General features: G+C 41.5%; 1 protein-coding gene across 1 annotated transcript; it reads right to left on the reverse strand.

Annotated features, from left to right (window-relative positions):
- Positions 1 to 1,543: 1,543 nt before the first annotated feature.
- Positions 1,544 to 12,223, reverse strand: hpda (4-hydroxyphenylpyruvate dioxygenase a). The gene is made up of 11 exons (XM_072692769.1): positions 12,128 to 12,223; positions 11,571 to 11,613; positions 10,767 to 10,849; positions 7,902 to 7,991; positions 7,513 to 7,619; positions 5,881 to 5,958; positions 5,378 to 5,540; positions 5,134 to 5,205; positions 3,967 to 4,089; positions 3,569 to 3,685; positions 1,544 to 1,657 (listed from the first exon to the last, which is right to left on the reverse strand). Exons 1-11 carry the CDS (start codon positions 12,206 to 12,208, stop codon positions 1,544 to 1,546), a joined length of 1,071 nt encoding a protein of 356 aa, XP_072548870.1. The 5' UTR covers positions 12,209 to 12,223.
- Between the last annotated feature and the right edge of the window lie 927 nt (positions 12,224 to 13,150).

Genomic DNA, 13,150 nt, shown 5'->3' on the forward strand with positions numbered 1-13,150 from the left:
CTGTTTGAAATTAAACCTGAAGAATATATCTCACATAGAAAGACATACATGCCCATATATTTCTCCTCCCAAATCCCCTTTACTGCTTAGATGTTTGTGCAAAACACTGATGAGCAGAGATGAAGTCCACCTGAGTAGTCTGAACAAAGATACGACCCAAAAACGGGTGTCTTTTATACCAGGGCATGAACATGGTCAGTATCACAAATCAGCTAAAATTCCATTTTTAATTTCCATAACATTTACTTACAAATAAAATTAAATAATAAACATTTCTTCATTTGATTATATAACGTTTCAGACCACACTGAATTTAGAGTTTAGTTTTTTTATTTAAAGAAAGAAATCTCTCTCTCTATACATTGTAAATAAAAAAAATAAATAAATTCTTTTTTATATATATATATATATATATTTTTTTTTTTAAGAACAAAGGTTCACAAATATAACATTTGATTATATATTAAATATTTCTTCATTTAATTATTTTGATTTTGATTTAGTTTGATTATAGTATAACATTTTAGACCAAACTGAATTTGGATTTTTTTTTATATATATATTTTAGATTTTTATAATATAATATATATATATATATATTTTTTTTTATTATTATTATTGTTCTTTTATTTTTTCCTTTAAAAAAACAAATCTAAAGTCTAAATTCAGTGTGGTCTGAAACGTTTGGACCCCACACTACATATTCATATTACTTCTACTTAGATGCATAGACTGCCCCTGCTTTCATATAACTACTTTTTCTGTGTATATTTCCACCCTGGTTTACCATTAAATAATGTAATAAAGGACATTACTGCATAACAGACTCAGTAGCGGTGGCTTTATTGACAATGCCAGGCAGTCTAGTGTTCAATTCTTATATTAAAGGAAAATTCAGGGAAATTGCTCGGATGTATGAATGTAAACATTAAGACTAATATTGGAACGCTTCCCATGTAAAACAGGTGTCCCACTATTCAGCTGTGTGGGGAACTTTTGTGACCCTGGTGGGTATGCATATGTGGGGCAAAACGTTTTGTTTTCCGGTTGGGCCCCACATAGGCATGTTATCTGTGGAAGAGCTGGAGCTGAGATTGGTGACAACTTAAGTCCAGTGTTTATTAGCAACATGAGCCTAGCATCTCCCATTCTGAGCTAAAGAATTATGTCTTATGTTTTTATAAACCACTATTTCTTTAAACCATTAGCTCTGTTCACAGTTGGAATTGACAGCTATCATGCGTGACCCCATCATGAGTAGCCAGCATTAAGTACGTGTATGAACCAATGTGATCCAATCACTCAAACCACCTTTGAGGTGGTCGAGGAAACGTAGGACCACAACATTTGTAGTGTTAAAGCTAAAGCATCTTGATGTATATTCAACAGTAACAAAGTATGTGTAGATAGAATAGATCTGAGGTGAACAGTGTTTGTGGATGCACTGTTATGGAGCTGTTTGTGGGTCTACTTTTTGACCAGAACCTCTGTTTATAGTATGTGACTCTACCTATGTGCTACCAGCTTACATTGTGTGAATCTGTTAGTAAAAAGCCTTTGGGTTGCCATCTGAGGTGAGGATGGTGAGGTTGCCTCTGGCATCCTGGTCTTTCTCAATGGCCTCAAAAAGAGATTTGAAGTTTCCAGCTCCAAAGCCCTGAAAGACATTTACAAGATGATCTGATTACAGGGGAGTTACAGGTTTGGGAAAATATAGGACCTTTTTAATAATAGCAATGCAGAATGTTAGCACAAAAATCATGACATGTCAAGATCTAAAGGGACTTGAGACCCCCTCCAGGGACTGAGATTAAGTAAAGACAGTGTAAAGGTGGGTGAGACCAAGTCAAGACAGTATCAAGAAGCTGAGACCAAATCCAGACTGAGTCTAATATGCACAGTGACCAAGTCAAGACAGCGTACAAAGTAGCTGAGACCAGGTCAAGCTGAAGTCTGAAGGGGCCAAGACCAAGTGAAGACCAGGTCTGAAGGGACGGAAATCAGGTCAATATTGTGTCTAAATAGGCTGAAACCATGACAAGACCAAGTCTAAAGGAACTGAGACATTGTCTAAAGGGGTCGAAACTAGACCAAGAAAGAGGCAAAAAAGGCAGAGACCAAGTCAAGACCAAGTCTAAAGGGGATGAGACCAAGTCAAGACCAAGTCTAAAGGGGACTAGACTAAATCTAGAAAAAGTCAAAAAGGGCTGAGACCAAGTCAAGACCAAGTCTAAAGGGGATGAGACCTAGTCAAGACCCAAAAAACATCCTCTTAGACTTTTATGTCCAGTTCGAATTTCTTGGTCATTTAAAAGTAAGCTACCCTTACATGTTAAACCATGCCTAGACAAAGAAGCTGAGACCAAGTCAAGCTTAAGTCTAAAGTCTAAAGAGCCGAGACCCGCACTAAATATTAAAGATCTTTTAATTCCTAATCAGCTCCAGTATTTATGAATGCGTTTAATCATTGCTCCTAACGTAGTGTTTGATTAATGAGTACTGAGCCACGGCTAGACTTTTAGGGCTGTTTGGGAAAGCTGCTTTCTCCTCTTCAAAGAGAGTGAAATGAATGTTTTGAGAGTCAAAGTGAAAAGCAGAGCATTCTTTTTAAGCCTCAGTGCCTCTTTGGTGTGGTCGGGCAGAAATGTCCTGTGTCTTGGGGCATTTCCTCCACTTCATAGGATTGAAAATGCCCCTAGTTAATCGGTGGGCTTGTCCAAACAGGTAGTGAAATATTCCTTAAGGGGCCCAGAGCTCAGTCAGTCCCAGTTTTGAAGCCCCTATGATCTGTGAGCTTTCCTGGTTTTAACACATATTTAGTCATTCAGTGACTGAAGGTAGGCCACTTTTTTCACTGTTTAACTGTGGAAATGTCACTATTTTGAACCACCTTGGATAGAAATAGACCTCAAACATTTATTTGTGTGTTCATACTTCTCAGCAGTGGTGTACTCGGCCATATACACCTTATACCCACTAGCTCGGACTCCCTCTATCACATGATGCCTGCCACCAGTGCTGAAAGGGTGAAGGACAGATGAAGCTCTACCACACCTTTTTTCAAACTACTGCTAATGTAACATTGGATGGCTGAACACGCATTGTGCTGAGTGATGGGGGAGAGGGAGGGCCATGCTACCTCTCTGAGGATCAAACAAGCGACTGTCCAATGACCGGGCTTGAGCTTATACCAAGATAACATGCCAATTTGGGGGCTTGTATGAGTGGCCTAACAGGGAACGTTTTGTCCATAGGTTGCATGTTGGCCCCACATATCGCTGCCTACCAGGCTCCCACCAGGATCAGTGATAGTTCCAGAAGGGGTTAAACATGGGACTGTACACTGCACATGGGGCCTAGATAAGACCCACGTGATTTTAGGGTGGGCTGTAACGATGGACCCCATTTGGCAAGCCCAGTTGTGTCCCAGTAACAACCCATGTACAAACCCACTCAGAACCCATGCCCACCTGGAACCCACCTAGCCCAAATTCCACCCATGTAAGCCATAAATGAGCATGATGGCCAGGTAGATATGTTTATTGGCTTCTCTACCATCTCTACTCACATAGTGGTTGTTCCTCTGGATGACCTCTAGGAAGAGAGTGGGTCTGTCCTGCACAGGCTTGGTGAAAATCTGGAGCAGGTAGCCCTTATCATCAAAGTCTACTAAGATTTTTAAGTCCTGTGGAGTCAAGAAAGAAGCAATGAGACTAATTAGTCAAACTGGCTGAAAAGCAATGAATCAATGACTAAAAACAAAGAGGAAACCAATCATGCCACAGTTTGGGAGAGCGTCAGCGTAGCTGAATGAACACGATTTAATCAGCAATCATTCAGCTATGCTGACAGCGCATCGACCCTAAAGGCCTGGACACACTTGCCTGATTTTGTTTCAACACGTTCACTCGTTTGTCGGTTCTCCATCATGTATCTAGGCCCTGACTGCTGTCTGCTCAGTCTTACCTGCAGGGTCTTGAGGTCCTCCTTTACTTTGATCTTGGCTGTCTTGAGTTTCTCACGCAGGCTGTCATAGTAGGTATCTGGAGCCGACAAGAACTCCATCCCCCGGGCTCTGAGGTTCACTATCTAATTGGGGTTGGGAATAGAGATGCATGTTTCATAATAAATGCAGCTTACTTCTGTTTGCACATTCACACTTTTGTAAACACTAGTTCATCCAACATTTCTTCTGAAATCAAGGGGATCAATTGGGAGATTGGCTGCAGTAACTCTCCACGTCTCTACTCTTCTAATAAGGCCTTAATAAGGCTGTGAGAATTTGAGGGCTTTTAGCCACAGGAGCATTAGCGAGGTCATGTACTGATGTTGGATGATCAGTTCAGCCGATCAAACTCATGCCTCAAACTCAGTGCTGGAGGGCTTATCACCTCTCCAGCCAACGCTTGCCACTGGGCATGGTGACCTTATAGGCTCAAGTGAGGGGTCTCCAGAGTGTCCCATTTTATAGGCAACGCTTATCCATGGTAATTATGCAACAGATGCTTTTCCTCACAGTTTTATCATAGCCTGTTCCCACCTGCTACATCTGTGGACACCTGTTCTAATGAATGCATTCAACTACTTTAAGTTGCTCCTATTGCTGACACAGATGTGCAAATGCACACACACATACCGCTTGTCTACTCTCTGTTAAGAAGAATTGCCAGAAGAACAGGCTAGATAGGGCAGATAACATGAGCCTATTGGTACTTTCCCTAATTCCTGGTGCCAATATGGGATAGAAGGGGAACAAAACCTTCTAAAGATAGGAGAACATTTACAATCCAGATACTTAGTACATGAAGTGACCAGATATAAACAGGGTGTTAGACAGTTGCGCCACTTGAGAGCCCCTAAAAAGGCTTGTTAATGGAAATTTTAATTTAGACCATGTTGACCTGATTACATCAAACAATTCCTGCAGATGTTTGTTTTAGGAGCACTTTAATGCTGTGAATCTTTTGGGATGTTCTACCACATCCCAAAGTTCTTCTATTAGAGTCAGATTCAGTGACTGGGAAGGCCACTGAATACGAGGATATGACGGCATGCTGTGTTTAGTCTGTACTCTGTAGTCATTGTCAGTTTAATGTCTTTTAAATATTGTTTTCTGATCTTAAAGAAACTCACTGCTTGGATGATGTCTGACGTGTTTAAGGCAATGTGCTGCACTCCAGGTCCACCATTGTAGTCCACATATTCCTATATGCAGCAAGAAAGACAATCACAGGTAAAGGGCCCAGCTTCCAGGCATATGGGTAGCTTTCACACATGTGCATTTGATCATGCTTCAGTTGACCTCCACTGTTAGAAAATGCTGGCCTGAGAATAGGCCGGCTGTGAAACTGAGAATATAGGAGTCTGTGTTTAGGACCTGGATCTGTGATTTCTTCTTGCCAGGAGCTGGCTCATTGATGGGCATCTTGATGGTCTCCTCGTAGTTGGTGACCACAATGGACCTAAGAGAACTGTACTGGGTGTGGATCTGTTTATCATCTATGGACCAGAAACGATGGAACATCAGGCACTTTTGGTACCTGAGAGAGCGGAACAGACAGAAGGTGAGAACACAGGAATAGCAACAAGGCGTTCCCTAATGCACGTCATTCACCAGTATAGTCCAAAACATCTACCTATTCATCACTGTTTAGTGAAGGATAATTATAGAAATCAAAGGCAAGATGCTGGAGTTGGCCCAGGCTTGCTCTCTGATTTATATGATATAAATTCTGATCGAACTTTCCCTTCACTTTCAAATGAATTTGCCCTTCACTGGCACGGAGTGTTTAAAAGGGAGGGGATTTCTAGGAACAGGCATTATTGATTGTTAATTCTGAGTTTGCACAAGCAGTACGTGAGCTACGTGAACTCTCTCACCAGTCTGATATCGGCACCATTTCATCGTCTGGCTGGTTTCCCACAATGTGATCGATGAAGCTCAGGCCACCTGGGGGCCTGCGAGCAAGAACATAAGTGCATTTTAAAAGGCAGAATCTTGAAAAAACACATTTCCTTCATTTTTTCATTAAACAATAGGAGTTGGGTATAATATCCGCACTGTTTCAGCTGCTCTCCAGTCCATACAGGCTGCATATACACTAACTTATTCACATGCAATAACAAAGCACTTTTACTGTTAAGAACATTACAATAACACTGGATATGGCCTCATTTTGCTAATTGTGCAGGTGTTTCAGCAGCACTTTAATGTTTTACCACATCCCAAAGGTGTTCTATTGGAGTCAGATTCAGTGACAGGGAAGACATTTTCATTTATGGCATTTAGCAGACGCTCTTATCCAGAGTGACTTACAAAAGTGCCTCGCTATTTACCCAAGAATAGCCTCAGCTAGTTAGAATAGACTACAATTGAAAGATACCGCTAAGCTTAGATACTACTAAACAGTATAAAGTCAATATGGAGACCAGAGTACACTACACTTCGCCCAAGTACTCTCGGAAGAGGAGGGTTTTCAGTCTCATATTTGAAGACAGCGAAGGACTCTGCCGTTTGGACACCCAGGGGAGGTTCGTTCTACCATTTCGGTGCCAGGACAGATGCAGATTGGCTTTTGAACATTGCCATCAAGTACGGAGGGGCTGGTCCATTCTTGGCTTTGTAGGCAGCAGCTACAGGAAGCCAGTGAAGAGAACGCAGCAGTGGTGTGACATGGCTGAACTCAGAAATGCTGAAGACGCCCCGTGCCGCTGCATTCTGGATAAGTTGCAAGGGCCTGATGGTGCGCAGAGGAAGACCAGCCAGAAGGGAAGACCATTAAATAATATGGAACTTAATGTCATGTTCATAAAAACAGTCTGAGTAGATTTTTGCCTTGTATGAAACTCATGGCCATTAGAAGTAGCCATTAGAGGATGGGTAAATTGTGGTCATGAAGGGATCCACATAGTGAGCAACAGTAGGCTGTGGCATTCCAGCGATGTTTGGTATTAATGAGCCAAATACCACCTCCTCCTCCAGGCTGGACTGTCGTTACAAGGCAGGTTGAGACCATGGATTCATGCTGGTGGTGCCAACTTCTGACCCTACCATCTGTAGTGAGGTGCCTGAGCAGAAATCAACAATCATCAGACCAGGCTACATTTCTCCAGTCTTCAGCTGTCCAGTTTTGCTGAGCCTGTGCCCACAGCAGCCTCAGGCTTCTGTTCTTGGCTGACGGAGCTAGAACCTAACATGGTCTTCTGCCATTGAAGTCCACCAGCATTTTGAGATTGCACCACAAAGTGGTTGTCTGAGCTACTGTAACCTTTCTGTCAGCTTGAACCCTCTTGGCCATTCTCTCATCAACAAGGTGCTTCTGTTTACAGATCTGCCATTTAGTGGATGTTTTCTGAGTAAACTTTTAGAGACTGCAGTCTCAGCAGTTCTGCAAATACTCAAACCAGCCTGTCTGGCACCATCAATCATGCCACACTCAAAAATCACTACATTCTGATGGTGGCTGTAAACAGGACCTGATATATATGAGCAGTACTGCAATGCATACTTACAGTTTTGGAAGCAGTGGGTCTTTAAAGAGCGGTTCATGGTAGCCTGGCAAAAACAGGCCTTTGTATGGGCTCAAGTATTCAACGAATGTGTGGGTTGTATCTCCGTACTGAAAAACAAAGCAATGTCAGAGGTTTCAGTTTGGCTTTATTAATGGACGCCTGCGTGGACATGTGTTTAGCTCTCTGTGTGGACCAAACGCTTTTAGCATTATAGGAAATATGGAGTCAATGGGTTTCTTTTGGTTCCTGAGGTTAAGGTTAGAGTTTTGGTGGGTGCTAGAACAGTACCATTTAGCTAAATAGATAGGCAGAAGGCAATGGAAATGTCCAACAAAGATAGGAATACAAACTAGTGTGTGTGTGTTTAGGTGTGTGTGTTAGCTTCTCACCGTTTGAACCACAGCATATTTCACTTTGCCGTAGTTGTCCTGTTCCACCCATGGTTCTTTGACTATCACTGCTCCCCTCTCTTTGGCTTTCTGTACATAAGGAAAAAACTCAGGCAGTGTAACGCCTTAGCCTAATGTATTTAAGGGGCCATAGAACCTGTATTTACTGTGGCATGGTTGAATAATGAGTTCAGTACATGGAAGTGACAAACCATGAACCTCAAATCGTGAACCTTTAAATCCTTTAAGTCTCTTCATTCAAAAGAAAGACCAGCCTAATCAAAACAGAGATGGTAAACTGGCCAATTCTGAAACTCCAAAACTGTTACCTAACAGTCTTAACTCATTATGCTTACACCTCTAAAATAGCCCACACCAAGCTAGAGAAACAGTAAATCACAACTGTGATGGAAGAATCCCGCAATTTTGATACTGCAGAGCAGCTCATCACCTCCAGACTATACTATGCTAGTTAAGGGAATACGGGTTGCTACATGAACCAGGCCTCTTGCCCTGGCTTTTCCTCTGCCAGTGTCCGCTTAAGAGGAGTTCAAACTTGGCCTGAAATGCTGTGGGGGAGCTGGGGGAGCAAACAGGGATCCGCGTTAGGCTAAAAGCTTCTGTAAGCCTGTCGTATTGACATAAACCAGGAAATAAAAGCAGAGTTGATCATTTTTGATCATTCACAAGCCCTCCATAAAATAGCAGGGTGGTAAATAGGTAAATCGCATCATACCCCAACCAGAGTCACATTTTTAGTAGTTATGCATCAAACAACAGCTTAAGTAAACTGAATATATACCCCCTATTCCTCTGCAGCTAGTCTTGATTCCAAAACAACAGTATAACCTGCAGTTGGGCTGTACGATACTGGACAAAAATTACATTGCAATATTTAGTTAGATATATTATATATATTGCAATATTTAAAAATAGAGGAATTCCCATCCGATTTCTCCAGAAGTTAATGATCCAACATGTCGTGATAATAATAATGCCCCTAGTCTATTGAAGATTGAAGTAAATTAAATGATACTGGGCAGATATAACCTGCCTCTGGTAGATATGTCATGGAAAATATGAACAGTGTGAATTTCTCTTTTGTATTAAGCAAGCTGCAGCATAATATGTTGGATTTCATTTGCATTGTGTGACCTTGCATATCCTGCGATGTGACTGTTTTACATGTGCACATCCTGCAAAGACGATGCTGAAACGATATATCATGCAGCCCTAACCTGGAGACACAGAGCTGTGCTTCTCTGTAGGCATCTTCCAGTTAAATAAAATACTTCAACTATAATTTAACACCAAATCAGCCAGATTTAAAAATGATCTTTGCTGTAACTGATACCCATATTGATGTGTGAGGCTTTGTATGCTATCTCAACAGTAGGCAAGATGAGGTTTAAGGGCCCATATGCAACAATTGCCTCGGATTTCATGTTTCTCCCTAAGGCCTACTTACAACTATTTGTGTGGGTTTTAGTACCAAGAATAAATCAAATTCCCTTTTATCTCAAAACATCGTTAAAACCTTTATTTGTCTTTTATTTATAAAAATGTTTATTTTTCTCCTAACTTAAACAAGCTGTTTTTGTTACTGTGCCTTTAAGACTGACATATACCCACTCAAAAATCAGTCCTGGCTAAACTGCTGTAGGCTGAATAGGTGGATATATGTAAATATGTAGCTAGGTTTGAATTGGCCCAAGCCATTTTGCCCTGGTTGCCGAGTACAATATGGGAATTGGCCCGAGTCATTTTCAGCAACACCGTGGTTTCAGAGCAAAATATGAGTATTGACCTGAATCATTTTTACCAAACCCTGGTTGCTAAGTATAATATTGGCCCAAGTCACTTTTGTCATCAACCTGGTTGCCGGGTATAACATAGAAATTGGCCGGATACATTTTTGCCAACACCCCGGTTCACCCTGGTACATTCTTCGTAAATATTCCTTTTTGCTAAAGCCTTCCATTCGCTGAGATGGAACGGGAGGGCAGCCTCAGAAAATATTTTTGGCTTGGAGTCCGGGGTGGGTTTCCTGTGGTCTGTGCAAAGAGCCGGGCCCCCTGTTGCTTTGGTGAGTGATTAAAGAAAAGGAGGAGACGGGTGGAGGTGGGTGCGGCGTTTGCTTGTCACGGAGTTGAGTTAAACTGAGAAGCAGGGGTATATATGACACTTGAGGACCGGGAGGAGGAGTTCAGGCATGGTCCTACTTCTACCATTTAGATCTGTCATTTTATCTCGTAAAAGAGAGAAAAACAGGGCGTTTCGGATTTCAATGAGATGGGCTCTTTAAAAGACACGCTGCCCCCTTTCTTGTGGCATGTCTCAAAACTACAGCTGCTTTGAGGGGTATTTGGGGGTGGGCAGTAACATTTGGTATCTTTCTGCATTGTACAGCCAAAAACTAGTCCCTTACACCTTGAAGACACATCATCAGAGGGTGAGGATGCTCCTAGTCCGACCACTGCACTACAAAAGCAGTCCCTAATTATTTAATGTGCATTTTAATACCATGTATATTCAAATGTTAGATTTTTTAAAATACTTTTTAAAGCCTAAAATTTGTAAAATGACATGAAATGAAGACATTGTAAGGACCTCCAATAAATAACTACAGAGCCCTCTGAGTCACGATGAGCAGCTACAGTCAAACTGCTCTGAATCCAGGCCTCATCACAGAACTACTAAAGTCTAGGGCTGGCACCACTGTGCTGTACATAATACCGTAATACTGCCACCAGGTGGTAAATGTGCCACAGTGTGATTTAGCTTCACTGTATAATTGTGTTGCTGAGTCGCCTCCATGTATTGATCTCTTACCTCTATATAAATCTCTCTCTCTGTCTCATTTACCTTGACCAGAAAGTCGCAGTCTTCTACTTGGAATGCGATGTCCTTAACGCTGTCCCCGTGCTTCATGAGATGCTCCCCCATCTCTGTGTGAAGAGGCAGACTCAGGACGTTCATGCTGGCTTCTGTGCCATTTTTCTCAGTAAGGATTACAGATTACAGAACACTGCATACTGAAAAGACTGCACACAATTATTCTGTTGAATTCCTCTAGAACATATTTATTTACACAAAATTAGGACACCCCATGCAAACCTTTGTCTTTTCTAACACAATATGGGCAAAAGTATTGGGACGCCTGCTTATTACTTGTTTCTTCTGAAATCAAGGGTATTAAAAAAGAGCTTATCCTGCTTTTGTTGGAGTAACTGTCTCTACTGTCCGAGGAAGAAGGCTTTCTACTAGATTTAGGAGGAGCATTGCTGTGAGGATTTGATGGCATTTAGCAACAAGAGTGTTAGTGAAGTCAGGATGTTGGATGATCACCACCCCCACCTCATCTTCAACTCCCCAACTTATCCCAAAAGTATTAGATGGAGCACCATTCATCATTCCAGAGAACATAGCTTAACTGCTCCACAGCTCACTGCTGGAGGGCTATATACACCTGGCATCAGGCAGCATGGTGGCAATAGGTTTGTGTTTATCTGCTCCAGAGAATCCTATTCTATTGACAGTACTTCTCTAAAGGGTCTAGACAATCTGTGTGTGTGCATTTGTAAATCTGTGTCAGCAATAGGTGTAAAAAGCTGAATGCATTCATTAGAAGGGGCGTCCATCCATCTACAAAAGCACTACTATTCATACCTTCATTTCCAGGATTTAGAGGTGATTCGAAGACAAACCGAATCTGTGGAAAACATGAAACACCAATAACAATGAATATGCTTCTAAAACTGATTGATGCTCTTGGTATACTTCACACTGCATACTTGGTATACTTGGTATACTTCACAACTGGATGGATACTTCTGGTTCAAATATTTTTATGTGACTATAAAAAAGTGACTATAACCACTGTTGCAAACAGATGGAATATGAACTGCACGTTTCCTCAGCACCTAGATCTAGACTGATCAGCTTGTTCTATTCCACTCTGCTTCAGTCATGTCTAAGAACACCCTGATGCATTCATGACAAAGCCACAGTAACCCACTACATCTTGTGGCTTATTGCTCTGCTTAGTTTATGATGATAAGACAATAGCTGACATATGAAGTACATCAGTATCTTTTGGTGTCTTGTGTTGAACTGTAGTAAAAGCCTGAAGAAGCATTTCTCCATAAGTCTGATAGGAGTTCATGTATTATGGAAAACATCCTATTAAAGAAAGGTTGCATGTTTGTGTGTGTGCGAATACAGACCTTATCCTGCTTGATGACGTGGGACACCACCTCTCTACTGCCAGTCTCCAGGCCTTTGTAGGCCAGTGGCTCAAAGCCCATTTTGTCACAGTAGTAGGTTGTAGCCTGTAGGAGATTGCAAACAAATGAACCATTAGTTGAACTGGATGTGTTACAGCACTGGTAACATTAAATATGCAGGCCATTCATGCAGGACTCCTCTAGCATATTTTGTAAAGTGAGTCGAAAACAAGATTAGCATATAAGAGAGATCTAAGCTCTCAGATATATTTCACCAAGGTCTCAGACCTTAATTAGCTTGTTATGACCAAGGCTTGTTCACAGTCCTCATCAGGAAAAGCCAAAGATGCACATTTCAAAGCTTTATAAATACTCTGACTTCTCGAACCGTGTTCCAACAATCGGCAGCCATGGACTTGTCTAAGCAGCTGCCCAGTTTGATGCCCAGAGCAGGATAAGACAATAAGAGGATAGCAGTGTTTTCAGGTAACTGTTTCCTCAGTTCATGCTGTAATTAAGAAACGGTGGAGGTCAAGTTGAGGCCTGGAATTCCAAGAAAACTTGCAGAGAGAACTGCTTGCATGATTCTCTGGAAAGGCAATGGAAACTAACCCCCTGTTTTTCTGCAAAATACCTTTAGACTTAGCTGACCCTGGACTGGTGGTGCACTGTTCTACTGTGCAGCAGCACATTCAGAAATATGACCTTGTTTGAACCTTTCCTGCATCCTCACCAACCAATTCAGCTTCAGACATTTTTAGAGGAACATCTAGACCAGTCTGATGGATTTTGGAAACAATGAAGTTAAAATAGAACCTTTTGAAGAAAAAAAGGGTATAGAATTTCATGAAGAGAAGACCTTTCCAACTGTTAAACATGGAGGTGGATTGATCACACTTTGGGTTTGTGTTGCAGCCAGTGGCACAGGTAACATTTCACTGGCAGAGGGAAGAATAGATTCAATTAAATACCAACAAATTCTGTCAGCAAACATCACAACTGATCTGATCAACAATATATTTC

This window comes from Salminus brasiliensis, chromosome 1 (assembly GCF_030463535.1).
Source record: "Salminus brasiliensis chromosome 1, fSalBra1.hap2, whole genome shotgun sequence".
In the NCBI taxonomy this organism is placed as follows: Eukaryota; Metazoa; Chordata; class Actinopteri; order Characiformes; family Bryconidae; genus Salminus; species Salminus brasiliensis.